The sequence below is a fragment of the Rhincodon typus genome, chromosome 6 (genome assembly GCF_021869965.1).
Source record: "Rhincodon typus isolate 14 chromosome 6, sRhiTyp1.1, whole genome shotgun sequence".
Taxonomy (NCBI): Eukaryota; Metazoa; Chordata; class Chondrichthyes; order Orectolobiformes; family Rhincodontidae; genus Rhincodon; species Rhincodon typus.
The window spans coordinates 39,593,994-39,621,966 of NC_063337.1; the positions used below are offsets into that span (position 1 = coordinate 39,593,994).

General features: G+C 39.0%; 2 protein-coding genes across 5 annotated transcripts in view; one reads left to right on the top strand and one right to left on the bottom strand.

Moving 5' to 3' along the window:
- LOC109935652 (centromere protein J) overlaps nt 1-18,181 on the top strand; it is a 71,103-nt gene extending 52,922 nt beyond the window's left edge. For 3 of the 4 annotated variants that reach the window (XM_048598278.1, XM_048598281.1, XM_048598279.1), the window contains 5 exons: nt 517-582; nt 1,986-2,126; nt 6,024-6,108; nt 15,808-15,928; nt 16,868-18,046. In XM_048598278.1, coding sequence (XP_048454235.1) covers nt 517-582; nt 1,986-2,126; nt 6,024-6,108; nt 15,808-15,928; nt 16,868-17,069 — 615 coding nt within the window. In that variant the 3' untranslated portion in view covers nt 17,070-18,046. Of the gene's footprint in view, nt 1-516; nt 583-1,985; nt 2,127-6,023; nt 6,109-15,807; nt 15,929-16,867 lie in introns of all 4 variants that reach the window. The other variant, XM_048598280.1, reaches the window with a different exon arrangement.
- Nucleotides 18,182-21,604: 3,423 nt separating this feature from the next.
- Nucleotides 21,605-27,973, bottom strand: part of LOC125483393 (RING finger protein 17-like) — a 103,264-nt gene continuing 96,895 nt past the window's right edge. The window contains exons 8-10 of the mRNA XM_048598435.1: nt 27,321-27,510; nt 24,988-25,085; nt 21,605-22,025 (exon numbers count right to left, since the gene is read on the bottom strand). Coding sequence (XP_048454392.1) covers nt 24,990-25,085; nt 27,321-27,510 — 286 coding nt within the window. The 3' untranslated portion in view covers nt 21,605-22,025; nt 24,988-24,989. The remainder of the gene's footprint in view (nt 22,026-24,987; nt 25,086-27,320; nt 27,511-27,973) is intronic.

Genomic DNA, 27,973 nt, shown 5'->3' on the forward strand with positions numbered 1-27,973 from the left:
ACCATTCCTCGGGAGGAATGGTCACCGGACCTGAAACGTTGCCTCTGATTTCTGTTCACAGATGCTGCCAGACCTGCTGAGCTTTTCCACCAATCTGTGTTTTGGATTCTGAGCATGCCTGATTTTTTAGGAATGTGTTGTAAGTAAAGCTTTTATAATGTAAAGATAGACACATTGTGAAAATTGCAATTATTCCTTAATGAGAAAAATTACTGACAAGTTCAAAATGGTCCTGGTTTAATTATCCTTTGTTTTCAGACAAATGGTAACTTGAAGATTGCATTTGATCTAGACTGTTCTGTAACATGCCATGGGAGATCAACCAATTTGACCCCTTTATTTTTAAACCTTTTATTAAAAACAAAAGTCTGTTAAAAGTTAATTAAAAATTTCAATAACTTAAACACACAGACATGTACAACGGAGTTGTATTTTAATTCATAACTGACATAAGCATCTTGGTTTTAAGGGTAAAAGTTGATGTAAATTATTAATTCCTGCTATGAATCTCTAAAGCAGACTCTTGAGCCTAATGCAACTGAGGATGAAATTCAAGAAGTGATTAAGTATCCAGATGGAAAGGTGAGAGAGTATTTCTGTCTATACTGAATGTTATGGGCATCTTGTAATTTTATCATTTGAGTAACTTTTCACCATTGTTACTAAACCTTCTACTTTTCTAACAAAGCAAATCACGCTTTAAGAGCAACTTTCAAAATCCCTGCTGTGAAGCGATGCAGTGAATGGGTGCGAGAGTTGGACTCTCAAAAGGCTGTTGAGAAGTGAATTACAGCTTTTGAAATGTAGCTCTGCTGAAGGTCTTTAATCAGCTGAACAAAGTGAAAAATCAATTAATTTGTCTACAGGAAAACTTGAATTCTAGTATCTTGTAGGATTTTACCCTAAGAGGAGAAGAGGAAATTGACAACTGGAGAAAGCAGTGAGGGAGACAAGTATTGGCAACAATAGAAAGTGAAAGTCGGGAAAGAATCTACCAGTGTGAAAAGGACCAGATGGGTGTATAACATTAGAAACTGGACAGAGAAACGAATGACAGCCACACTAATGTGAAACTAATAGAGACAAATACCTCTGGCCCCTTGTAAACTATAATTACTAATAAATGGATAGAAGAAAAATTCACATTGGCTGTCAACTCCGAAAAGCCACAAAATGCTTCACTGATGTCATGCAGGGGAAGCTTTAACTTTCAGCTTGTCTTACTATACTTAGTAATGTTTGATATTGACACTACTGCTAAATAGGACAGTGTTCCATTACTTAGAGTTTGCATCTGTTGTCCGATGAACAATCATCCAAACTAAAGATAGGTTAGTAGAAATTTTTTTTGTATTAGGGATCCCAGCAGATTAGATACCATCATGAGTTTATGCTTCTAGCTTTGTGATCCATCTCAGGGATAAGGTGTTGTTGAATCAAGTGTGTTTCCAGTCATATGTATTGATGCAGTAGGTGTGGAAACAATTAACTACTGTCTCTAATTTTCCTATTCCATGGAAAGATACCTTGTCATTTGGTTCAGGTATGTACACAAAAACTAACTGCATGTTGAATCAGAAGTACCCTATAAGCTTGCACATCACTAGTTTGAAGCCCAACAGTGTCATAACTTTTATCGTTCTTGGTTTTGAGGAATTTTGGGTAATCTGTTATGACATTAACAAGATTACAAGAACACTTTCTGTTATGCAATATCCTGCAATGAAATTCTGTGAAAGCATGAGGGTTGAATTTAACTATTGCACACCCCCACTACTTAAAGATAGCAATAAGTATGGTGTAGAACTGATCTCCTTTTAAAATTTATAAGATTTTGCCAACTGAATCACAAGCTCTTTCGACAAACTGTAGGTTTAGAAAATATGCCAAATTATTTTAACTTTTTTCTTTATAGTTTTATTTGCCTGTTAGTTCCTGAGTTTTTCTACCAAATCTTTTGTATTTAAGAATAATTTCTTTTGTAGGTTGAACAGGTGTTGAGAAGTGGACGTCACGTAATTATTTTTTGTAATGGTACCCAAAAAGAAATTAGTGCAGATGGGAAAACTATTAGAGTGACCTTCTTCAATGGGGATGTAAAACAGATGATGTCTGATCGAACGGTGGTAAGCATTAAACCACTAAGATTTTTACATTGACTTGAAATAAACAAAGGCTTGCACATCATTGTTCCTTATTCTGCTGATTAGATAAAAACTTGACACAAAGTGACCTTGTTTTTTTAAGTTATATATAAATGCTATACATTGAAGACAAGAAACAAAGTTAAAATTTTCATGAATGACCAAACTCACTTGGACATATGAAGTCAAACCTGATCTGCTTTGTACAGTAATTGGAGGGGCTTTATATTATAATATTGACTCCTGCCAATGTGCAAAATTATCCAGGTATGTTCTCCTAGAGGTCAAAGAGTATTACAGCAAAGAAAAAGCCTCTTACTCTCATCTTTCCATCAATCAAGCATCTATCTACTGATCCCATTTCCTGGCATTTAGCCTTACATACAACAATGTTTTAAATGTCCCTCTAAATACTACTAAAATGTTGTAACGTTTCCTCTCTCTATCACTTTCAGGCTACAATCCTGAGTGTTTGCTTTCTCAGCTCCCCTCTAAACCTCCTGACCCTTAGCTTAAAACTGTGCCCTTCATCATTCATCCCTGCATCACACTGCAAAGTGACTTCTTCATAAACATTGTAGTACCTCAGCTATTGCTGCTAGTCACTTTGATTCTAGAAAAAGCAGTTTCTTCCTTTGTGCCCCGATGCTACTATATGTTCTTAGCAATGATCTTGTGTAAAAGTTCACACTCTTGACAAATTAGGCAAGAACTTGGCAAAGTATTTCACAAATCATTGCTAACACAGCGTGGAGCTGGAAGAGCACAGCAGGCTAGGCGGCATTAGAGGAGTAGGAAAGTTGACATTTTGGGTTGGAACCCTTCTGAAGGGTCCTGACCCGAAAAGTTGACTTACTTGCTCCTCTGAGGCTGACTGGCCTGCTTTGTTCCTCCAGCTCCACACTATTATCTCTGACTCCAGCATCTGCAGTTCTTACTATCTCTGAACAAATAATTGCTCTGCTTTCACATCTGTTGGTTGTGCATTCTTGCTACAGCCGTCACCTTGTCAGGATCTAGGCAAAGTCCTTTTGTTTTTAGTCACATGAGCGATGTACTTGAGTTCAGGCACCTTCAACTACCTCAACTTGTTCAGCCTCCGGTTTATCTGGCAACCGATCTCAAGTAGTCAGTAGATTCTGATTGTGAATTGTGATGGTTTCTTCTGCTGTTTCTCCACATTCATAGATTAGTAGATTACCACTGTGGGAAGATTACTTGCCATCTAATGCTTTCTGCATTCAAACTGTTTTTGAGCAGTGGAAATGCAAATATCTGGATCTCCTGAATGGCACCCAGAATGTAGTTTTATAAGAACTGTTTTCATCCAGCTTCACATGTCAGCAATCATTCTTTGCATCAGTAGCAGTAAAGATATTTGCCTTGACAAATTATCGATCATTGAAGAACTTTTGCTATAATGGGGATGAGAGAGAGGTCTTCAAAGCTTTGAAGAGATCCTTTAGATCGATGCGTACTCTTTCCAGGTTTTGTCACTGCTACGATGCTGATAATCCAGTGTGTGAGGGTTGTAATTTTCTTTTTTACTCCCTTCTCTTCCACCTCTTTGATCTTATCTTTCAAGCTGCACTTGAAGACAGCTGGAACTCTCCTCAGCAGATGTGGTGTTAGTCTCCCCCTACTTCAAGATGATACTCATTGGGAAGATATCCAAAAGATTTTCCATTGTTTTTAACTGTCAAATAAATCCTAGATGATGATGGCTTAATTACCTGCAAAATGCTACAGATCTCTTCTGGTACATTTGAGTTACTAGTTCAATCATTGGACTTGCTTCAGCTGAGTGGATTTTGTTTAAATGTCTACTATCTAGAACTCTGCACTCATCATTCTGATAATGATAAATAATTATTTATCATTTTTAGACTTGATGTTGCCAACCTGTTAGATGGTGTAGTGATTTGGCAGAATCATTGCTGACATACCACAATACATCTTTATAGGCTTGCTTTTCTTTCTTTGCAGCTAAACACCTGGGTGCAGTGATTCAGCTTCTTGCAGTTAGTGTACTGCTTCCCCCATATTGGGCATCGTTCCTGAGGTAGTCTCTTAATTGCCCAAACTTTCAGGATTCAGCTAGATGCATTAAGGGAGTCATGTACTGATCAAGTCTCTCTCCCCTTAAGCCCTATGTTGAACAGATACTATTCAAAAGTAATATTAACGTGAGATTCAAAGTCTGTCTTTAAAATCTCTGCAGTTTGCCATTGTTCAGTGCAATCCAAGTGGCAATATAGCTGTAGCATTCTTTCCCCATCATCTTTAGCATGGTTGCTGTTATCTGCTCAGGGTTTTGCAATGAATTATGCAACTATATAGTAGTTCGAGTGTGGAATATTTTCTGTCTATATCCATAACAGCAAGGCATTGAAAATGCACAGCCATTTTGTCTCACCCAGCAATTCAAAGCTGCAGACATTTTAAAAAAAAAAAAAAATTCTCGTCGTTTCTTTCAATATTTGCTTTCTTACATTTCTGAAAATCTTCATATTTTCACCAGTGCGTTCCTTGATGCCCTTAATAGTAGCTGGTTCCCTTACAATTCTGAAACTGTGCATATTTTCAGTTAGACCATTCCTGACATCATCTGTGTAAGGGCAGTCACAGCAGAGACTGAGGTAACGTGACTGTTGCACACCATCCAGTACACTAAATAAATTGCCTTTCTCAAAATATGTACCACGTTCAAGATAAAAACCGAAAGAACTGCGCATGCTGTAAATCAGGAACAAAAACAAAGTTGCTGGAAAAGCTCAGCAGATCTGGCAGCATCTGTGAAGAAAAAAATCAGAGTTAGAGTTAATGTTTCGGGTGTGGTGACCCTTCCTCAGAACAGGACTTCCTCTCAGCAGACTATACCACAAGCAGTTCAAAGCAGCAATAGTTCACTAACACCTTAAGGGCAATTGGGGATGGGCAGTACATTCTGACCTAGCCAGTGGTGCTCATTCTTCAAGAATGAACTTAACACTGCCATTTCAGTCTTTGCATTTTGCATGCTTATGATACACTTTAATTGTAACCAAAAAAATTACTGATAGTAACATTCAGTAAGACAAATATTCTGAGCAAAAGTCATTGACCCTAAGTGTTAGTTCTGTTTCTCTTTGCACAGAGGTGGTCTGGACTACTTCGTGTTTCTATCATTATCTGTTAATGGTTCAGATTTCCAACGTGTAAAGTTTTGCTTTTGTAGTTACTGGTTTTATCACGGCTATGATGATTAATGATCTCAAAACAGATTTAAATAATTCATACCAGATCTTTGGTTTTAAATCTGGAATTTACACCAACCTGACATTTTCAAATGTATTTCTTTCAGGGTATGATTTTGTGTTTTTTAATAAACTTCATGTCTGAAATATTGCTTTTACACTTATTTGTTTTATTTGGGGAGTTTGCTAAATTGATACCATGACTGTAAACTGTACAAATATCTTGTACAAATGACCTTAATCTACTAAAATAGCAACCCCAATGATGTGAACACAATAAGTGAGCTGAACATTTTGAAAAAAATACGTAAATATGGATAGCCTCCATTAAAAGTCAAGATTGCCAGGAGACTGTAAAAATGTGATTTGGTCCATCTGAATTCTGCACTATTTTGTCCACAAGCTACCTAGCCTTTCTTGATTCACTTGCTCTTTCTTCCCATACCCTTGCATATTTATTATTTGCCTGGTAATTACAGAGTTCACTTTTAGTATAATTTATGAACTCAACATCAGCTAGTGACAGAATTCCACATCTAATCATTCTCTGAAGATATGTTTTCCAACCTGCCATTTAATTTTTGTGATTACTTTGAGTTTGTGCTCTTTATTGTTGTTAATGGTAAGTTACTTGTTTCAACAGATATACTTTTATGCAGATGCACAGACAACACACACAACCTATCCTGATGGTCTAGAGGTTTTACAGTTTCCAAATAATCAGATGGGTATGAAAAGTATTAATCCTTCAGGCTTTCAATGTTTATATGTTTTAAAATATATTATCAAGGTATTCCATAATGGAAGCCTGCTCACAAGTTATCTATTTTTATAGTAGATTGTCAATGCTTGTATTAAAATAACATGATTTTACAAATTTGTTATTTGTGTAAGTGACCAATGTTATTTGGGCTAACTAGTTAAAACATCTAGAAATGCAGTTCATTAATTACACTGCATCCGCTGTAGAACTTGCAACTCTTTTAGAACCTCCTACTCCTGTGCTGGATAAACATGATCAACACAGCATTACAAGTAGGTTGTCTATGTGGAACGAGTTCCTAGGAAACAAATTAAATCAGTCCACCCTCTTATTGTATATGTGGGAGAAATGTTCTGTCTTCAGTTATTGGCTCAGTTTTGACAAAGACTCCACCTTTTTCCTCTCACCATTATTAATCTTTGGAATTATGTTCATGTACATGGGGTTAGATGAACCAAGGAATTGAGAGTTATGGAGACAGGCAGGAGTAAAGAATCAAGACCACAAGCAGATCAGCCATGATCGCCAAATAACCTACACCACCTATTTCTTATCATAGGGTACATAAAGTCATGTTTGGGCTGACAGTGGCAAGTAACACTACCATGCAATGAGCATGTCCAACAAGAATGAATCACCTTTTGACGTTCACTGGTACGACCATCTCTGAATCCCCCAGTGTAAACATCCCGAGAGTTATAATTGACCAGAAATTGAACTGGACTAGCCATATAAATACTGTGGCTACAAAAACATCATTAGAATATAACAGAAGCAGGAGGTAGACCATTCAGCTCTTCAAGCCTACTCCACCATTCACCAAATTTATGACTGATCTGGTATAGGCCTCAACTTCTCTTGTATGCCAGCTCAGCTTGGTTGACAACTTTGATATTTCAAAAATAAATCTACTTCCTGTTTAAATACTTCTAGTAATCTAGCCTCCATAACCCTCTTGGGTAGAGAATCCATGACATTCTGGGAGAAGAAATTCCTTTGCATCTCATTTCCCCACTAGTTGAAACATCATCTCGACATCGATCTTGTATGCTTAAATAGGATCACCCTCATTCTTACGAACTCTAATGGTTAAAGGTCTAACCTGGTTTAAAGGGTCCCGACCCGAAACGTTGACTTTCCTGTTCCTCTGCTGCCTGACCTGCCGTGTTTCTCCAGCTCCACACTATTAGCTATTCTTAGTCGGTCACTCCATCCCAGGAATCAGCATAGTGAATCCCTTTGAACAGTGTCCAATGCCAATATATTCTATTATATATGGGGTTCAAAACTGTACACAGCATACCAGGTTCGATTGCACCAACACTCTGTACAGTTGCAACAAGACTTCAAACGCCTAAAAAGGCCAAAACTCCATTTGCTTTCTTAGATTACTTGTTATACCCGCATGTTAACATTTTGTTTTGTGCGCAAGAACAGCGATCCCGCTGCACTGCATTTTTGGGGTCTCTTTTCATTTAAGTAATAGGCTGCCTTTTGATTCTTCCTACCAAATTGCATGACATTAGAAACAAAATCAGAAGTCTGAAGAAGGGTCACTAGACCCAAAGCATTAACTCTGCTTTCTGTCCACAGATGCTGCCTGACCTGAATTCTTCCAGCATTTCCAATTTTTTGTTTTTGATTTCCACCTTGTGCATGTTTTTTTTGTTTAATGCATGACATTACACTTTCCTACATTTAAACTCCATCCACCAGGTTTTTGCCCAGTCAACCTATCTAGTTTCTCCTTATCTCCTCATTACAACATGCTCTTCCACCTATTTTTGTCTCATCATCAAATCTGCAATTATTACACTCTGCCTCCTCCTCTATCTCATTAACATTGGTAGTAAATTGTGATCTAAAGACTGATCCTTGTTATTCCTAGTTTTGTTTCTCCAACCTGAAAAAGACCCATTAACCCCAATTCTACCATCTGTTACTTAATCCATACTAATATTATCCCCAATACTTTGAGCTCCTATCTTACGCACTTTTTACGTTGTGCCTTCAAGGGATCCAAATGTACCTAATTTACTTATTTACTTATTCTCCTTTTATCTCCACTGTTTGTAATATCCTCAAGGAACTCTTGCAAATTTGTCAAACAATGTCCCTTTCACAACGTCTCATATTTTTTAACTAGAGTCAGCATGGATCTGTAAAGGGGAAATCATGCTTAATGAATTTATTAAAAGTTCTTTGTGGGGTTAATGAACAGATTAGATAATGGGTTGCCATCTTTGGATTTCTAAAAGGTGTTCAATAAGGAACTACACAAAGCTACTTAAGAGCCCATGGTACTGGGGCTAGTATTTTAGCATAGATAGAGGATGGGCTAACTAATAGAAGACCAGAGTTGGAATAAAAGGGGCATTTATAGATGGCAACTTGTAACTTGAGTGCTGCAGGGAGTAGTGCTGGGCCACAATTATTTGCAATGTATGTTATTTACTTGGATGAGGGAAGTGAATGTACTATTTCCAAGATAGTAGGAAGGGTCTAGGCCCGAAACGTCAGCCTTCCTGCTCCTTTGCTGCTGCTTGGCCTGCTGTGTTCATCCAGCTCTACACCTTGTACTACTTCCAAGTTTGGGTTATATAAAAATTGGTCGAAATGCAAGTGGTGAAGATGACACAGTCGACAGAAGGTTTTAGACAGATTTAGCAAGTGGGCAAAAACTTGGAAAATAGAATTTAATGTGGGTAAAATTGAGGTTTTGCATATTGGCAGAAAGAATAGAGGAGTTGACTATCGTTTAAATGAAGAAAACTGCAGTGCATAGGGATTTGGAGTCCCTTGTGCATAAATTACAAAAAACTAGAACACAAGTTCAGTTGGTAATAGGAGTGTTGACCTTTTATGTCAAAAGGATGGAGTATAAAAATTGGGAAGTTTTTGTAAAACAGAGGTACGTGTCAGACCACATCTAGAGTTTTGTGAACAGTTTTGGTCACCTTATCAGAGGAAAGGCATAATGGCAGTGGAAGTCGTCCAGAGAAAGTTCACTAATTTCATCCTGGGTATGGAGGGATTTGCTTACAAGTAGGTGGGCCTATAATCATTGAAGATTAGAAGATGGAGAGGTGACCTTATTAAAACATGTAGGAATTTTAAAGGGCCTGACAGGGTAGATGGTGAGAAAGTAATGGATCCACTGCTTTGTCATTTTTATAAATGATTTGGATGTGAACATAGGAGGTATGAATAGTAAGTGTGCGGATGACACCAAAATATATATAGTGGACAGTGAAGGTTATATCAGAGTACAGTTGGACTTTGATCAGATGGGCTAATGTGTCCAGGAGTGGCAGATGGAGTTTAAGTTAGATAAATGTGAAGTTGACGGCAAACCAGGGCAGCATTTATATACAGTTAATGGTAGGGTCCTGGGGAGTGTTGCCAAACAAAGAGACATAAGGGTGTAAGTGCTTAATTCCTTGAAAGTGGAAAGTGAATTCTTAGGGTGGTGAAGCAGGCTTTTGGCACGCTTGCCTTTAATGGTCAGAGCACTGAGCGTAAGAGTTGGGACATCATGTTGCAGCTGTACAAGACATACAGGCCACTTTTAAGAGTACTGTGTACAATTCTGGTCACCCTTCTATAGGAAAAATGTTGTTAATCTTCAGAGGTTGCAGTGAAGATTTACAAGGATGTTCCTGGGACTGGAGGGTTTGAGTTACAGGGAAAAGCTGAATAGGCTGGGGCTATTCTTCCTGGAGCATCAGAAGCTGAGGGTGATGTTATAAAAGGTTTATAAAATCAATAGGGGCATGGATAGGGTGAAAGCCAACGTCTTTTTCCTAGGGAGAGGGAGTCCAAAGGTAGAAGGCATAGTTTTAAGGTGAAAGGGGAGAGATTTACAAAGGACTTGAATAGTTAATTTTTTTTTTTTTAAAAACGCAGACTGTAGTGCATGTATGGAACGAGCTGCCAGAGGAAGTGGTGGAGGGGGTACAATTACGACATTCAAAAAGCATCTGGATTGGTATATGACTAGGAAGAGTTTAGAGGCATATGGATCTAATGCCGGCAAATGATACTAGGTCAGATTAGGATGTCTGGTCAGAGTGGCGGAGTTGGACTGTAGGATCTGTTTCCATGCTGTACAACTCTATGACTAAGTTTCTTCTGTTTGTATAAGAGTCTAGAACTGGAAAGCATTGTCTTAGAGTAAGGAGTCACCCACTGAAAACGCAGATGAGAGGCATTTCTTCTGAAGGGCATGAATCTGGAGTTCTTTACAGCCAAAAGCTGTGAAGACAGGATCAGTGAATATATTTAAGACTACAATGGACAGATTTTATAATAGACAAGTGAATTGAAGGTTAAGGGAGTGAAGTCAAGGATCATCGGGTCAGACATAATCTCATTGAATGGCAGAGGTGATTCAATGGACTGAATGGCCTAGTGGTATTATCGCTGGCCCGTTAATCCAGAGACCCAGATAATATCCCAGGGACCAGAGTTCAAATCCCACCATGGCAGAGGGTTTAACTTGAATTCAATAAAATATATCTGAAACTAAAATCTACTGATGACCGTGAACCCACTGTGAACTATCAGAAAAACCCACGTGGTTCACTAATGTCCTTTAGGAAAGGAAACTGCCATCCTTACCTGGGCTGGCCTGCGTGTGACTCCAGACCCACAGCAATGTGGTTGACTCTTAACTGCCCTCTGGGCAATTAGGGATGGGCAATAAATACTCCTTGGTCAGCGATGCACTCATCCCCTGAATGAATAAAGGAAAAAAATACTTCTGCTCCAATATCTTGTGAACTTTTACTGGTGAAACTAAGAGAAAAAGTGGAGATGAATTACTAAGTGGTTCACAATTTTGGTGTTCAAATTTGTACAAACACCAGAGAAACCTACCAGTCTAATCTTTGTTTTTATTTTCAAATTTCATGAATTTCCTGCTATTTGTGCAAGTATCACAGCCAGTTATCATTTGGATAGAATTCATGCTGTGGGAAGCATTTCTTTATGGAAGTGGACCTGAATCTTATGTTTTAAAAAATTTTAAAACGTTTAAGCTATATTAGAAGTGTTCTTCATGCTGCAATTTAGTGATTTGAGGAGACATGCATCAAGTATCTGGTAGAGACCTGATACAGAGCAGAGACGTGTTCTGCAACTAATTGCCAATAGCACCTATAGTCAAGTGCTTTTTGTTCTTCCATTTCCTAACAGGCAATTTCCAGTTGAGTGGTAAATGGACCACTCGTCATTCCTTTCATATTCAATGGAAATACCACTTTTAACAAAACTTGCATTAATACAGCACCTTTTAACATGTGAAAACTTCATGATACCTCACATGTAAATAACAATTAACACCGAGGCAGTGAGAGAGATTAGGTGGAGTAACCAAAAATTTAGACAGGTCTTAAGGGCTTAAAAAGGAGAATAGGGAAATAAGACAAATTCCTAACATTAATGCAGAAAAAGGATTAGTGGCATAGAGGTCTAGAAGGATTGTATGGATAGGAGTCAATTATTAAAAATAGAGGGGTAAGAGTACTGAGGAAGTTTTGACACAGGATTCAAATTTTAAATTGGTGATATTGGAAAACTGCAACCAGTGTAAGTCAATGAGAATGGTTATGACAGATGAGTGGGAACTAGGATGAGATGTAGTCAGCAGAGTTTTAGATGAGCTTAAGCTTTTACATAGTTATCTAAAAGTGACAAAATTATGATTGAGGATTTTGACAGGATGGTTGAGTTGGGTAATACTATATTGGCTGAAGTACACTTTCTTTGTGACTGAGTTGATACGGTGGTGTTCTCAGCACAAAGATAGATTGCCAAGTATCACAAAAACAAGTTTCAGCATTCTTTCATTTACGTCCTGCTACAACATTAAACTTAGCAGCTATTTGCTGGTGCAGACTTTATAAAGGCCAAATTCTGTATGTTAGGAGTTGGTTTTCTTTGTAAAAGCTACCGATATTGCTGCTATTTTAGTGGCCACTTATCCATGAGCATCACTGCACACAGTTGATTGGAAAATCCCCCTTAACATTATGAGAAAACTAGTTACAAATTTGAGCTGTATTGGTCCCAATATTTATCCTCACCACATTATAAATAAATGAGCAGCTTTTATTTTCAGTATCTGAGGGTTTGAGTTAGAGAGAGGCTGGAACATTTTTCACTGGAGCATAGGAGATTGAGGGTGACTTTAGACAATTATAAAATCATGAAGGGCAGAGATAAGATGAATAGCAAGGGTCCTTTCCTTTGGGTGGGGGAAGTTCAAAATTGAGGAGGAAATTTTGAAAAGGAGGGGCAATTTTTTTTTTTTTTTTTTTTTTTAAAAAAAGTGTTTTGTGTGGAATGAACTGCCAGGAAGTGGTAGAGGCAGGTACAGTTACAATATTTAGAACTCATTTGGTTAGGTACATAAGTAGGTAAAGTTTGGAGGGATATGGGCCAAATGCCAGCAAGTGGAACTAGTTTTAGTTTGGGAACATGGTCGGTATGGACTAGTTGGACCAAAGGGTCTGTTCCTATGCTGTATGACTATGACTATGGCAACTGAAGATAATTTAAACATGTTTTTGAGAGCAAGATCCATTGTGTCATCTGCAGCTAAAGGAGATTGTTTCACTTAACTGAGTTTGAGCAGCTCAAATGGGAATTTTTTAAAATTAACTAAAGGGAGTGTTGACCTGCATTCATCATTTCTGCAATTATCACTAATATTGGTAAATCTACTGCAAACAATTTTGCTTATCTTGCTGTATGGAACCTCTCGAATGTTATTTTGTATGTTTTTCTTTCAGCAATTTATGCACAATATTTCCATTTTCAGATTCAACGGGCTAGTAAGTTGTATATTTGGAAAGTTTTTCAAGAGGATAAATGTTTTAAATAAACTGCAGGTTTTAAAATTCTAGCTGTGATCAATAGCAAGAGTACATGGGAAAGTATGAGATAACAGGGTGTAGAGCTGGATGAACACAGCAGGCCAAGCAGCACCAGAGGAGCAGGAAAGCTGACGTTTCGGGCCTAGACCCTTCTTCAGAAATGGGGGAGGGGGAGGGGAAGGGGAAGGGGAATCTGAAATAAATAGGGAGAGAGGGGGGAGGCGGATAGAAGATGGATAAAGGAGAGGATAGGTGGAGGGGAGACAGACAGGTCACTGAGGCAGGGGTGGAGCCAGTAAAGGGGAGTGTAGGGAGGGGATAGGTCAAGGGGGTGGGATGAGGCTAGTAGGTAGGAGATGGGGGTGGGGCTTGAGGCGAGAGGAGGGGATAGGTGAGGCGGACAGGTGGGAGGAAGGACAGGTTAGGGAGGCGGGGACAAGCTGGGCTGGTTTTGGGATGCGGTGGGGGGGGGGGGAGGGGAGATTTTGAAGCTTGTGAAGTCCACATTGATACCCTTGGGCTGCAGGGTTCCCAGGCAAAATGTGAGGTGCTGTTCCTGCAACCTTCAGGTGGCATCGTTGTGGCACTGCAGGAGGCCCAGGATGGACATGTCGTCTGAGGAGTGGGAGGGGGGAGTTGAAATGGTTTGCGACTGGGAGGTGGTGGTTTGTTGCGAACAGAATGTAGGTGTTCTGCAAAGCGGTCCCCAAGCCTCCGCTTGGTTTCCCCGATGTACAGGAGGCCACAACTGGAACAACGGATGCAGTATACCACATTAGCAGATGTGCAGGTGAACATCTGCTTGATGTGGAAGGTCTTCTTGGGGCCTGGGATGGGAGTGAGGTGTAGGGGCAGGTGTAGAACTTCCTGCGGTTGCAGGGAAAAGTGCCGGGTGTGGTGGGGCTGGAGGGGAGTGTGAAGCGGACAAGGGAGTCACGGAGAGAGTGGTCCCTCCGCAAAGCAGATAAGGGTGGGGACGGATTGCAGATGGCAGAAGTGTTGGAGGACGATGGGGTGGTACGTGAAGAATTCTGTTTTGGTTGTTATTGCAGGGAGGGGGTGCGAGGGATGAGTTGCGGGAAACACGGTCGAGGGCGTTCTCGACCACTGAAGGGTGGGGGGTGTTGCGGTCCTTGAAAAATGACGACATCTGGGATGTTTGGGAGTGGAATGCCTCATCCTGGGAGCAGATGTGGTGGAGGCGAAGGAATTGGGAATAGGGGTGGGAGGAGGTGTATTCTAGGTAGCTGTGGGAGTTGGTAGGCTTGAAATGGATATCGGTTTCCAGGTGGTTGCCAGAGATGGAAACAGAGATCCAGGAAGGAGAGAGGGGTATCAGAGATGGTCCAGGTGAACTTAAGGTTGGGGTGGAAGGTGTTGGTGAAGTGGATGAACTGTTCGAGCTCCTCGTGGGAACATGAGGCGGTGCTGATACAGTCATCGATGTAATGGAGGAAGAGGTGGGTTGTGGGGCCAGTGTAGCTACGGAAGAGGGATTGTTCCACGTAACCTACAAAGAGGCAGGCATAGCTTGGGCCCATGCGGGTACCCATGGCCACCCCCTTTGTCTGTAGGAAGTGGGAGGAATTGAAAGAGAAGTTGTTAAGGGTGAGGACGAGTTCAGCTAAGCAGATGAGGTTGTCAGTGGAGGGGGACTGGTTGGGCCTGCGGGACAGGAAGAAGCGGAGGGCTTTTAGGTTGTCTGTGGTAAAGATGAGGTGTTGGGGACCGGGGAATTGGCAGTTTTGGGGGAGGGGGAGGTGCAGGGCATGGGTGGTGTCATGGACGTAGGTGGGGAGTTGCTGGACCAAGGGGGAGAAAACGGAGTTGAGAAGTTCAGTGGGGCAGGGGCAGGAGCAGGAGGAGACAATGGGTCGACCAGGGCAGTCAAGTTTGTGGATTTTGGGAAGGAGATAGAAACAGGTGGCGTGGGGTTGGGGAACGATGAGGTTGGAGGCTGTGGGTGGGAGGTCACCTGAAGTGGAGGTTGTGGATGGCTTGGGAGATGATGTTTTGGTGGTCAGGGGTGGGGTCATGATCAAGGAGACGGTAGGAGGTGGTGTCAGAGAGCTGGCGTCTGGTCTTGGCGCTGTAGAGGTCAGTGCGTCATACTACAACTGCGCCTCCCTTGTCCGCAGGTTTTACGGTGAGGTTGGGATTGGAGCAGAGGACTGCACATTCTGTGGGGGAGAGGTTGGAGTGAGTGAGGTGGAGAGGTTGAGGCAATTGATGTCTCGACAGCAGTTGGAGATGAGGTTGAGGGAGGGTAGGAGGCGGTGTGTTGGAGGCAGAAGGGGTCAGTAGAGGGAGGGTTAGGCTCACGATTAAAACAGTAAGCACAGAGGCGGCAGAAAAACTGTTCAACATCCAAGCATGAGCGGTACTCGTTGATGTTAGGGTGGAGGGGGATAAAGGTGAGCTGTTTACTGAGGACTGACCGTTAGTCCTCAGTAAGGGGAAGGTCTGGGGCGGATGGTGAAGACCCGGCAGGGCTGGGTGCTATTGTCTAAGGAGTGGGAGGGGGAGTTGAAATGGTTCGTGACTGGGAGCTGCAGTTGTTTGTTTCCAGCCAAAGACAGATTCTGGAATGAGCAAGCGTAGATCAGTTTGTTTGTTTTCAAAGTGCACAGCAACAGCTTAGAGAACGCTATTTAATTTGAAGATGGAGTAGAGTTGGGTGTTCTGCAAGTGTAACAAATTTCATTTCTAATGAAATATTTTTATTCTTATGACTAAATTTTGCAATAGATTAGAAAATTTAATACAAATAATGTTATTAAATCCAGAGAAACATTACCCAGATGGGAGAAAGGAAATCACTTTTCCAGACCAGACCATTAAATACTTGTTTGCAGATGGTCGAGAAGAAAGTGTGTTTCCAGATGGCACGATAATACGTATGCAACCGTAAGTAATCACCAAAAGTAACTTATTGAGCAATGTGAGCTATATCATTCTCCTATTCAGTACTTAAAACATTGCTACAGTGAGGCATAAAGTCAAAGCTTTTCATCAGCACTCAGCAGGACTGAAACAAGTGACAACTTAATTAGCAATGAACAGGGTGCTGATTGGTTGACATGGAGATGCAACAGGACATTACAACATCTACATTCCTTTCTGTGCCCAAGTAACCTTTTAAATTTTAAGGCACAGCCTAGATTAATTCCTTTGCCTAAAATGAACCAATAACTCTGTTTCCAATGGCTTTTGAGGGAGCAAGTTCCAACTAAATTGGCTCAAGCAATATCAGCAAATCTTCTTACATTCAACACCTGGTTTTCAAATCCCTCCATAGCTGCCTCCTCCCAAAATTTGTGTCACAACTATGATGCTTTCACTTAATTCTGGCCTCTTGCTCAACTGATTTTAGTAGTCCACCAAGGTTTGAAATTCCTTCCATAAACCTCTATGCCTCTCTATCCTACCCAGTGATCCTTAAAACCTATCAACAACAAGCTTTGGCTAACAGCTTCAATATCTCCTGCAAATACCTGTGAAATATCTTGCTATGTTTTATGTTAAAGGCATTTTATAGATACTTGTTAGTTTATGGGATGTTACTGTGCCATATTTAAGACCATAAGACATAGGAGCAGAAGTTAGGCCATTCAGCCTATACAGTCTACTCCACTATTCAGTCATGGCTGGTAAGTTTCTCAATCTCATTCTCCCACTTCCTGCCCATAATCTTTGATAATCAAGAACCTATCTAGCTCTGTCTTAAATATATAGATGACTTTGTAATTGTAGATGTTATGTTATGTTATGTTGTAATCAAGTGGTCTGAGATGTCCTTTAGTTGTCAAAAGAAGCCATATAAATTTGTTTATTCCTTCAATGCAGTGATGGTAACAAGATAATTGAATTTAATAATGGACAAAGAGAAATACACACATCGAGCTACAAAAGACGGGAGTACCCTGATGGAACTGTTAAAACAGTGTATCTAAATGGTCAACAGGAAACAAAGTACAGCTCAGGAAGAATAAGAATCAAAGACAAAGAAGGCAATGTAATCATGGACAGTAAACCCCAATTATTCTAAGTCTTAAAACATTTTAAACCTATTGTATTTGAACGTTGATTTGAACTCCTGTATTTACACAGCATCTAACTGTACTATATAACTACATTTCACATGCTAGTATATTGCTATCCTTATGTAAATACTTGAATGTTAGAACAATGTGATCTAAATGCCTGTGGGGGAAAAATGTGTAATATGTAAATTTAAATGTTTATAAAATTGAAGTGCAATATATAGTGTGTTCATCAATCTTTGAATTAAGTCAACTACATTTGATAAAGTGAACCAAATAACTTGGATCCTGTATTTGGATTACATCTTTAAAAGTGGTAAATGTTTTGATATGTTATAGGCAACTTTTTTTTTTAAATTTAAAGGCTTGTTTTTTCTGCATAAAAAAACTGAACTGATGTTTTGTGGATTTTTAGAACAATTCAAGTGGAATCTCATACTCCAACTGACTGTTTGACTGATCAGTTTATAATGCTTTGCGAGAGACCACAATAAGCAGGACGGCCTCCAAAAAAAACTGATCAGTCTCACCAAGAGTAATAACAGGATTCTAGCATGGTTTTGCTTAGCTAGTAGCTGGTGGTTTTCACAAAATAGTTGGTGTACTATTCACAATGCTGTTTTCTGTAGTGAAATATGCAACTTTGACAAGCTGAGGTAATACTGCAACATCTACCTTTAGCCTAATCAATCCATTGGGACATTGATTGAAAGGAATAAGACACTAAAGGAGACACAAGATCGACCAGGAACCAAAATTTTAAAGGTGATAGTCAATTAATAAATACCGTATTTAGAAATAGCAGACATAGTACAAGCAAGTCAAGAGTAAGAAACCAATATGTTGAGGGTGTTTGTTTATTTCCTTTTCACCTTTGGAAGAGCTTTTAATGAACTGAAGCACTGTTGAACATGGAACATTTCAGATTAGGCCTGCAGTATATACTGAACAATAGTTGGATTGCTAAGCCATTTGAAGCTGCTCTCCTGGCGCTAGCAGTGAATGTATCAGAGTTGATTCCTAAATGTTAAGACTTTTGTTCTAAGTGTATACAAATATTATGAAAGCAATGTGACAAGATCATCAAAATTCATTAAAGCAAAGAGGTACAACTCAACTTCAACGGGAACCAGATTCTCCCTCCACCAGTAGCAAACTGAAAAACTGCTTTGTAACACTAACATACCAAAAGAACTGCAGATGCTGTAAATCAGGAACAGAAACAAGTTGCTGGAAAAGCTCAGCACACCTGGCAGCATCTGAAGAAAAATCAGTTAACGTTTTGGGTCCAGTGACCCTTCCTCCAGACCAAAAATGTTAACTCTGATTTCTCTTCACAGATGCTGCCAGACCGATGAGCTTTTCCAGTAACTTCTGTTTGTTCCTGCTTCGTCATGCACCTTGCACTATCTAACATTTGATGTCCTCCAATGATGTCCTTACAACCATTCAAATTAATTTTTCCAGCAATCCTAGATGCTGATAGAATGGCCTGTGGAACTGTAACATAAATTGTATAATCAGATTTACTCCTTTTCATCTTAAAATAAATGTACATCTACAAGAGGATACCAGACAGTTAATGACAGCAACATAACTATCTACTGATTTTGTAGCCATTAGTTAGAAATCATACTGCACTACCTTTCAAATAGCCTTCTTCATCTCGGACTTTATACAGTTCAGCATCACCACCACAGTACCTCCGTATTCAAACAACAGCTTGTACATTTACCGTTCAGCACAAATAATGTTCTGAACTTTACATATTAATATATAATCACAAATGATTTATCATTCGACAATGATTAAGAAAAGCAATATTCTGTGATCACTAAATTACCCTTGTTTTCAAAAGAGAGTACAGCACTTAACTACTAAACCATCCCCAATTACACCAAAGACAGTTGAAACAATTGATAGGGAAACTATGTAATCAATGTAGCTTGTGACTCTGAAAGAAAATTTAAACTCTAGGCTTTCTCTGAGGAACAGCTGGATTGCAAAACCAATGTTAAAACATGCAATGATAAATGTTAATTCTGCACCATTGTAAGCATCCAAATGGAAGTGGTTTAAGTTAGCCCCTACTTCAAAAGAAAACATGACAGGATTTCACTTTGACAGTCAATTCAGATTATATCACGCACTGGACACTAGCTGAATTGACTGTTAGAATGTGTCACAAAGATAACCATTCCATAACCAAAGTTCATTTCAGAATAACTAGCTACACATGGAATACATTGCACTACTATCAGATTATTTGTTTCAACTACCTTTGATGCAATAAAGAATTTATTAGGTCAATTTTTTATATCCATGACTAAATCACACTATCAATATGCACATTACAGTTACAAACATTCTATCAAATGCAAAAACAATGCTAGTTACTTCTGTCATTCATACCAAGGCAAATTTAACTGCAACCATTAAAATCTCACTAGTATTTAAAATAAATAATATGTAAATTTAAAATATAAATTGTTATGATAAATTTCAAGCATTGAAATTGTACTGGATAATACTGCTGTTGATTTCAAAGATTAAGTGCTTTTACAGCCACTTAAAATCTGAATTTATATCTGCTCTACTCACTTGGCTGGTTAAAAGTTTGCATTGCCTTATATGGTGCATCACCCTTTCCAGTTTAAACTCCTTTGTTCCTGTTTTGATCTGCAGACATCTCATGTCCTAGACTTGCAGGTAGTCACCCCACCACACAATCTCCCCCTTTGGCCTGCAGAAAATGAGTTTATCTCAGCAAGGAAATAAAATAAGTGCTTAATCAGCTTTTGACTTCTGCTACATGTCTCATTTGTTCAGTTTTAACTCAACACATTCCAAAGTAATTTACAATTACTTTTTGAAGTGTAGGTGCAAATTACTGCAGATTTTGAAGTGTAGTCACTTGTAACACAAGCACTTGATAGTATTATTTGACGACTGCAAGTGTCTTCCCAGGTCCTAGTCCTTAACCAACACTGAAAAGAATTGCAAATGCTGGAAATCTGAAGCAAAAGCAAACTGCTAGAGAAACTCAGCAGGTCTGGCAGCATCTATAGAGAGAAAGCAGAATTAATAATCGAGAGTCCAGTGCCTCTTCTTCACAATTTATGACAGATAGGAAAGTTTTGTCTTTTCCAAAGGGTAGGGAGAGTCTAAAACTCGAGAGCATAGGTTTAACGTGAAAGGGGGAAAAGATTTAAAAAGGGACCTGAGGGGCATTTTTGTTTCCCCCACAGGGTGGTGTGTATATGGAATGAAATGTTGAATGAAGTAGTACAATTACAACATTTAAAAGACGTTTGGATAGGTAGATGAACAAAAAAGGGGCATGGGCCAAATGCAAGCAAATGAGACTAGTTTAGTTTAGGAAACCTGGTCAGCATGAACAAGTTGGGCTGAAGACCCTGTTTCTGTACTGTATGTGAAGAAGTGGCAGGCAACTGGAAGCTCAAGGTCAACTTTGCAGACAGAACGTATAAATAAAATTCATTGTTTGTGGGTCCTTGTGCTGATTGACAACCACATTTCCTACACTACAGTGACTATACTTCTAAAATATTTGATTGCAAAACATTCTGCATGTAGGTCAGAACAGAAATCTAGGGATCAATCCAAAAAGATTACTATGTTGGGAGTGATCAACCTTTGAATTACAAATAACAATGATTTGAATATGTGGCAAACCAAATAGCATTTAGTTCTCCAGGTATAAACATTTTTACACCACCTCATAGCTTTAAGTATCTTTCCTTCACTTTGTTTCACATTCATTTTTCCTTTAATGTACTCATTTTATTTCCTCCTACTGGACTGTGCTTTGTTTTGAATTGAATCAAGCCTTCATTTTTGTTGCTGACCGATGATTGGTTTAAATGTTTGGTCAATTATCATACCCCAGCTTGAACGGTGACTGATATAAACATGCAGGATAAGAATTGTGCTTAGCAGTGAATTTTCCCTGGGATGTATTTTCCCTGGGATGTATAATGTATTGGCCCAAATTTTGAAGTTGGTTTTGAGCTGTTTCTTGGTGGCTGATTACAGGAATGCAGGGTAAACCAGCAGATAGAGAATTTAAAAGCACCAAAAAGAGAAGTGTGACTGATCACAGAATGATCAGCACAAGCCACACTATATTATGGCAAATATAATTTCTCCTTCCCAACAATGGCTGAAAACCACATGGAATACAACAGCCTGCCACAGGAAGAGTGATAGGCCTTAAATGGACAAGCACAAAACTCAAATCAACTGGACAGCATCTCTTAGAAAAAAGGACAGCTGGGTTATGAATAGAGTGACAAATTGACAGTTTTGGCATGAAATAAAAATGTTTTTTTCTATTCGATGCAGAAGTTCAATAAGTTAAAGTATTGATTTACCTTAATAAATTTACCATAAGAAATACCTTGATACATTTTCCTAATTCTTGAGAATTTGCAATACTTGGGTGAACATCACCCAAACCATTTCTTGAATAAAATATGAAATGGTAGCATGCTACTGGCAACACACCAGAAAATAACTTTATTGAAAATATGAACAGAAATTTGACAAATCTGCAGCCATCAACTCAGAATTATTTACCATAATTGGTATTGATGATACTCATTAAACAAAACAATAACATGGTGTTGTGACACTATTGAGGGAAGGAGGAAAAAACAAAACTCAAAAGTACATGTCAAATTCTTTTGCAGTTGAACCACCATGAACTTAGCCATTAAACAGATTCAATTTACATTAGCATCACATCAATACTTCAAGTGAAATAAAACTATAAACATTATTCAATCAAGAAAACTTGGACATACTAGCCTTACTCAGCTTCAAACTCCAGTACAGCAAAAAAGTTTGCAGTTAATGAATATACAAAAACAAAAAATGCAATGGCAATATCCTGCAGAATCCTGCGTGGTTTGGAGACTCTCCAACATCTTGCTGATACCCTGTTTATAGAGAAACGATAAACTGAAATATTTTCCTATGTATTCTCGAAGTATTCACATTATGGAATTAGGTCCTTAGTTACTTATAAGCTTTCCAGTCTGCAAGTGCATCATACTCTGTCATACTTTTAATGTTTCCACAGGCAGAACAAAGAAGAGCCTAAACCTTTTAAACATTACCAAGGTTAACTGGATGAATAAACTGAAAGGTATGGCTGTAAATAAAGTGGGAAGCTAAAGAAACAGATCAAAATATTCAACAAAACTGTATTCCACTGAGAAATATACTCAACATCCTAAACGAGTTACGGGATAGGTCTTTCTTAACAAGAAAGACGACTTATAACATTGCAAATAAGTAGCAATTTTGAGGACTGGAAGGGTTTTAGAAATCAATAGGGCTTTCAAACAAGTTAATAACAAGGGAAAAAAGATGCAAGAATAAACTAGTCATAAATATAAAGAGAGACCAAGAACATCAACGTATATAAAAGGTAGGTAGTAGCTGAAGTAAACATTGGTCTGCTAGAAGCAAAGACAGGAGAAATTTCAGGAGGCAGTGAACAAATATTTTGTCAGACTTTACATCAAAGATAAGGTTCATCTAAGAAATGGATGGTAACCCAGGAGCTAGAGAGAGTTAGGAAACTAAGAAATTAATATTGGAGAAAAAAAAACACTGGAGGAACTCAAGGGACTAAAATTCAACAAAACTCAGATGTGATGACCTACATGCTTTGGCTCCAACAGTTAACTACATAGATAGTGGAAGAGCTAACTATGATTTTCCAAAATTGAGATTTGGAAACAATTTTATCAGCTTGAAATAGGCAAACGTTATACCACATTTTATTTTGAAAAGAAAGGGCTTAACATTAATTGCTGGGAAAATCCTAAAATGAAAAGAATGGTGTGATTAGAACAATTTAACTTGATTTTATTAAAGGCAAATCCTGTTTGACAAATTTATCAGAGATTTTGAGGGTGTAACTGACAATGCAGAAAAACGGAAACCAATGGATTTAGTACACCGGGATTTCCAAAACACTGCAACAAAAAGTAAAGAGGCAAGACAAGAGCTCATGGATTTGTGTAATCTATTAGCACAGGCAAAAGATTAGCTAGTGGATGGGAATCTGAGAGTGGCCAAAATGGGGCATTTTCAAGTTGACAAGCAGTGAATACTGGAGTGTCACTAGGGTCAATGCTGGGGCCACAGCTGTGTATAGTTAACATCAATGAATAAGAGGACAAGACAGTGTGCTCTATTTACTTTTGTTGATGATGCAAAGCTAGGTAGAAAAGTAAACTGTGGGAAGGACACAATGAGGCTGCAAATAAGTATTAGACAGGTTAAGAAACTAGGCAATAGATGGCTGATGGATTATTAATGTAGGGAAGGGTGAGGCTTTTCTATTATGCTCTAAGAATTAAAAAGAAGAATTTTTTTAAAAAAGTGTGGAAATTCTAAGTGCAGATATTCAAAGAGACTTGAAGCCCCAAGTTAGAAAGCAGATACAGCAAGCAAAAAGGAGGGCAAATGCTTGACTTTTATTGGAAGGAGATTGGAATTCAGGAATAAAATATTGTTCCAATTGTACAATGTTTTAGTGAGTCCCTATCTGTAGTATTCTGGGCAGTTTTGGTCTCCACATTTTAGATACACTTGTATAGTCTGGTAGCGCAGAACTGGAGTACTGGTTGTCATTGTAATCCTTAACGCACTTGGAATTACACAACAATTGTTGCATAATCAGGAAATCACATCTAAACATTGGACACTTTGGACTTTGCAAGCATAGGCTACTTTGATTTGGTTAGTATCTTGCTTGTTGTGAATAGCCAAAAGGATGTTATTTGATACAAGTGACCAGTCTTTGGGACTTTTGACTTGGCAACATATCAGCACTGAAATTTAACTTCAAATTTTGTGTACATTCATCACACAAACAGGATGAGGTATTTGCTGAGTTTGAACTCCTTTATTCCCAGCTATCCTGCTACAAATCAGCACCCACTCAAGACTTTGAATTCTTAAAAGCAACCTAGCTGATCAAACAGGTGTTGAAAGCATGCTTTTAAAAAAAGTACTGTTGGGCACGTCTAAGAGCAATGATGTGTTGTAGGGTTCATTTTCACAGCTTCAATGAATGTATGAATTTTACACTAAAGTGATGTCCCCTTATGCCCCAACTTTTTTATAACCAGTTCTGCATAAAATGAAAAGGCCAAATGATTGAATGATTTGCTACCATGAAATCAACACACTCTTTGCATACAGTGCAAAGTGTTCCTCCCTTAATTTCGTATTCTTGCCTATGTCCTGACGAATGCAAGACAAAACACTGAAAATTAAATCTTTTTCAACAAAAGATTTAATTACATTGGAGGTAGTACAGTTCATTAAATTGGTTCTCAGGGTGAGCGGGGTTGTGCTTTGAGAAGCTGACAAAATTGAGTCTACAATCTATAGAGCTTAAAAGTATGAGGGGCAATTGTTTTGAAGCATTCAAGGTTTGAAGGGACTTGAAAGGGTGAGAGATTATCTCTGGTCAGGGAATCCACAATGTAAGGACACAGTCTCAGAATAAAGGGCTAATCTTTTCAAGTTGACATACAGAGAAATTATTTCATCCAAAGGGTTACAAATCTTTGCAATTCTCTCTCTCCCAGAGTTCTGCAGTCTTCACTGTTTAATACATTTAAGGCTGGAATATTCATTGTTTTTTATTTCTCAAAGAATCAAGGGATATGAGGAGCTGGCAAGAAAATAAAGCTGAAGACCAAGAGCAGCCATGATCCTTAAGAATGGCACACAGGCTTAACAGCCAAATGGCTTAGCCCTGCTCCTATTTCTCATGCTTATTTACTTTTCAAAAATGCAATACAAGTTATCCAACATTTAAATGAAAAATGGACATGGAAGTAGAGGAAAAAAAAGTACATTTACTTAAAAACTTACTCTTACATATCCAAATCTGCAAGCCCCTTTTCTACAAGTGGTAGGTGAATCAGTGATCCTTCTTCATACAAGAATACAGAAACTTCTGGACATAAGCTCTGAAGAACATTTTAGGTTCATATCAGTTTTACTGAACAATGACATAAACATTAATAAAGCAAATGTTGTTCACAAATTATGATTAGGTCATCAGAATGCAAGATTCAAGATTGCACCAATGTTTGCAAATACTACAAAGAACGACTAAGTTTAAAAAGTTGTCCAACTTTGTAATAATTGCAAGAAGTGTATATTGCCGAGAGTGAAAGTTAATTACTGTAATTCTTACTGAATTTGTAAAGTATAATGCCCTTCATTTATCTCAAATGAATTTTTATATTCACTTATAGGATGTGGCCTTCATTGGCTGAACTGTCATTTATTGCCTGCCCCTGGTTGCCCTTGAGAAAGTGATGGTGAACTGTCATCTTTACTGCTGCAGTCCATTTGCTATAGGGGGTTAATTCAAGGATTTTGATCAAGTTACCCTCAAGGATAATCACATTTAAGTCAGGATGGTGAGTACCTTGGAGAGGAACTTGCAAGTAGCGATGTTCCCATGTGTCAGTTACTCATCCTTCTACATGATGGTCGTCATGGATTTGGAAGGTACTATCTGAAGGGCTTTGGTGAATTTTACTGCATCCTGTAGATGCTACAACTGCTGCTGAGTATCAGTGAAGTAATGAATGTAGTGTCAATCAAATGGGCTGCTATATCCTCGTTGGTGTCAAGCTTCTTGCGTACTGTTGAAGGTGCACTCATTCAGGAGTATTCTACCACATTCCTGCCTTGTAGACGGTGCATGGGCTTTGGGAGTCAGAAGGTGAGAGTTTTCTGCTGCAGTATTTCTAGCCTCTGAACTGTTCCTGCAGCCATTGTATTTATAATGACTAGTTCCATTTCTGGTCACTGGTACACCCCCAGCACCCCCCCCAAACACCTATTCCCCACACCCCATGATTTTGATAGTGGGGGATTCAGTGATATCAATGACATTGAATGTCAAGACAGTTAAACCATCTCCGTTGGGAGTCAAGTGTTATTTGCCACTTGTCAGTCCAAACTTAGATATTGCCCAAGTCTTGCAGCATTTGTACTTGGACTGCTTCAGTGTCTGAGGAGGCACAAATGATGTTGAACATTGTGAAAACATACGACCTTACAACAGAGAGTGTCATCGATTACAGAGCTGAAGATGGTTAGACCTTGGACATATTTCTTCCGACACCTCTGCAGGAGTTCCTAACAACCATAACTGTCTTTTGTGCTAGGTACAACTCTAACTAGTGCCCAGTTGTCCCTCCCCCACCATCTGCAAGTTCCCCTCCAAGCCACTCACTATCGTTACTTGAAACTATATCACCGTTCCTTCACAGTCAATGGGTCAAAATCCTGGAATTCCCTGCCTAATGGCATTGTGGATCTACCTCCAGCACATGGACTGTGGCAATTCAGGAAAGCAGCTCATCACTACCTTTAGGGCAACTATGAACAACAATAAATGATAGTTCAGCCAGTGCTGCCCACAACTCAGTGAGTTAAAAAAAAAACATGTCAAATCCCATTGCCTGTGTAGTATCTGGCGCCTCCAGGATGGAGCAAATCAAATTAGCTGAAGACTGGCATATGTTTTGCTGGAAATCTCTGTGGAAATCTAAGGTTGATCATCCACTTGCCGTTTTTGGCTGAAGATTTTAGCAAGTGCTTCAGCCTCATCTTTTGTACTCCAACTCGAACAATCACCGAACGGGGCAAGTCAGAATCTTACAATCAATAATGGAAACACTCATTTTCTTTCTCAATTCCTTTGTCACCACTTGTTGTAATTTAAAATCGTTTTAAAGATCCCCAACTCAATCTAGTTTACCAGGATCAGAATAATACAACTGTAAATAATTCCATTGTTATTTTTAACATTTAAATACATATTTAAATAAACAACATATTCTTATCCCAATGTTAATTACAAGTAAAGTCATTGAGTAATCAACTCACAAACCTTGACTGAGAATTGCAATACATGCAATATATATTTCACATTAACCTTGCTTAATGTCACAGGTTAATTGTTTTCTCGATTTAATTAAATGACTTAGGTGGATGGGCTATGCTAAATTGCCCATTGTGTCCAGGGTGTAAATTAGGTGGATTAGTCATGGGAAATGTAGGGTTACAGGGTAAGGGTAGGAGATGGGTCTGGGTGGGATGCTCTTCAGAGGGGCGGTGTGGACTTGTTGGGCTGAAAGGCCTGTTTCCACACTGTAAGGATTCTATTCTATTCTATGACTTACCACCAAGAATGCTGTAAGTTGATTCCCTTGTACAATGTCAATCATTGTCCACAGAGCTTCCATGGACCATTCTGGACTGTAAACAAGTCGGTCAACATCATTCATTAAAGCTGGGGGTTTAAACCCTGCCAGCTTGACCTTGATAGCTCGAACTGGATACTGCACTAAGTGTGCAGGAATCTGCCGAAGTCTGCCATTAAACAATAAAGCACAGATATTACAACTAATGCCTGCAAACAATACTGAGGAGAATAAAGGTCAAACTTGCATGCCACCTTTTTGGATAATGAAGCCATGCAAATCAGCCCTGGATTAAGCAGATAACTGCAGAAGTTCAGTACTAAGAAACATTCTAGTGATAGTTCATGTGGGGTGTGAAGCCCAGTATCATTCTAGATTACAAAACACACATCAGAAAGAGATTTGAGGAAACGCCCATCTTGCACAGAGCTGAGTACTGAGTGGCAGCCCTGTAACAGACCTTGCTTCTATGGTGGGAGCACAAGCAGTCTTCAAATTGCCAGCACACCAACTCAAGTGTCAGAGTCATACAGCACAGAAACAAGACCTTCAGCCCAATTCACCCATGCCAACCAGGTTTCCTAAACTCAACTACTCCCATTTGCCTGTACTTGGCCCATATCCCTCTGAAC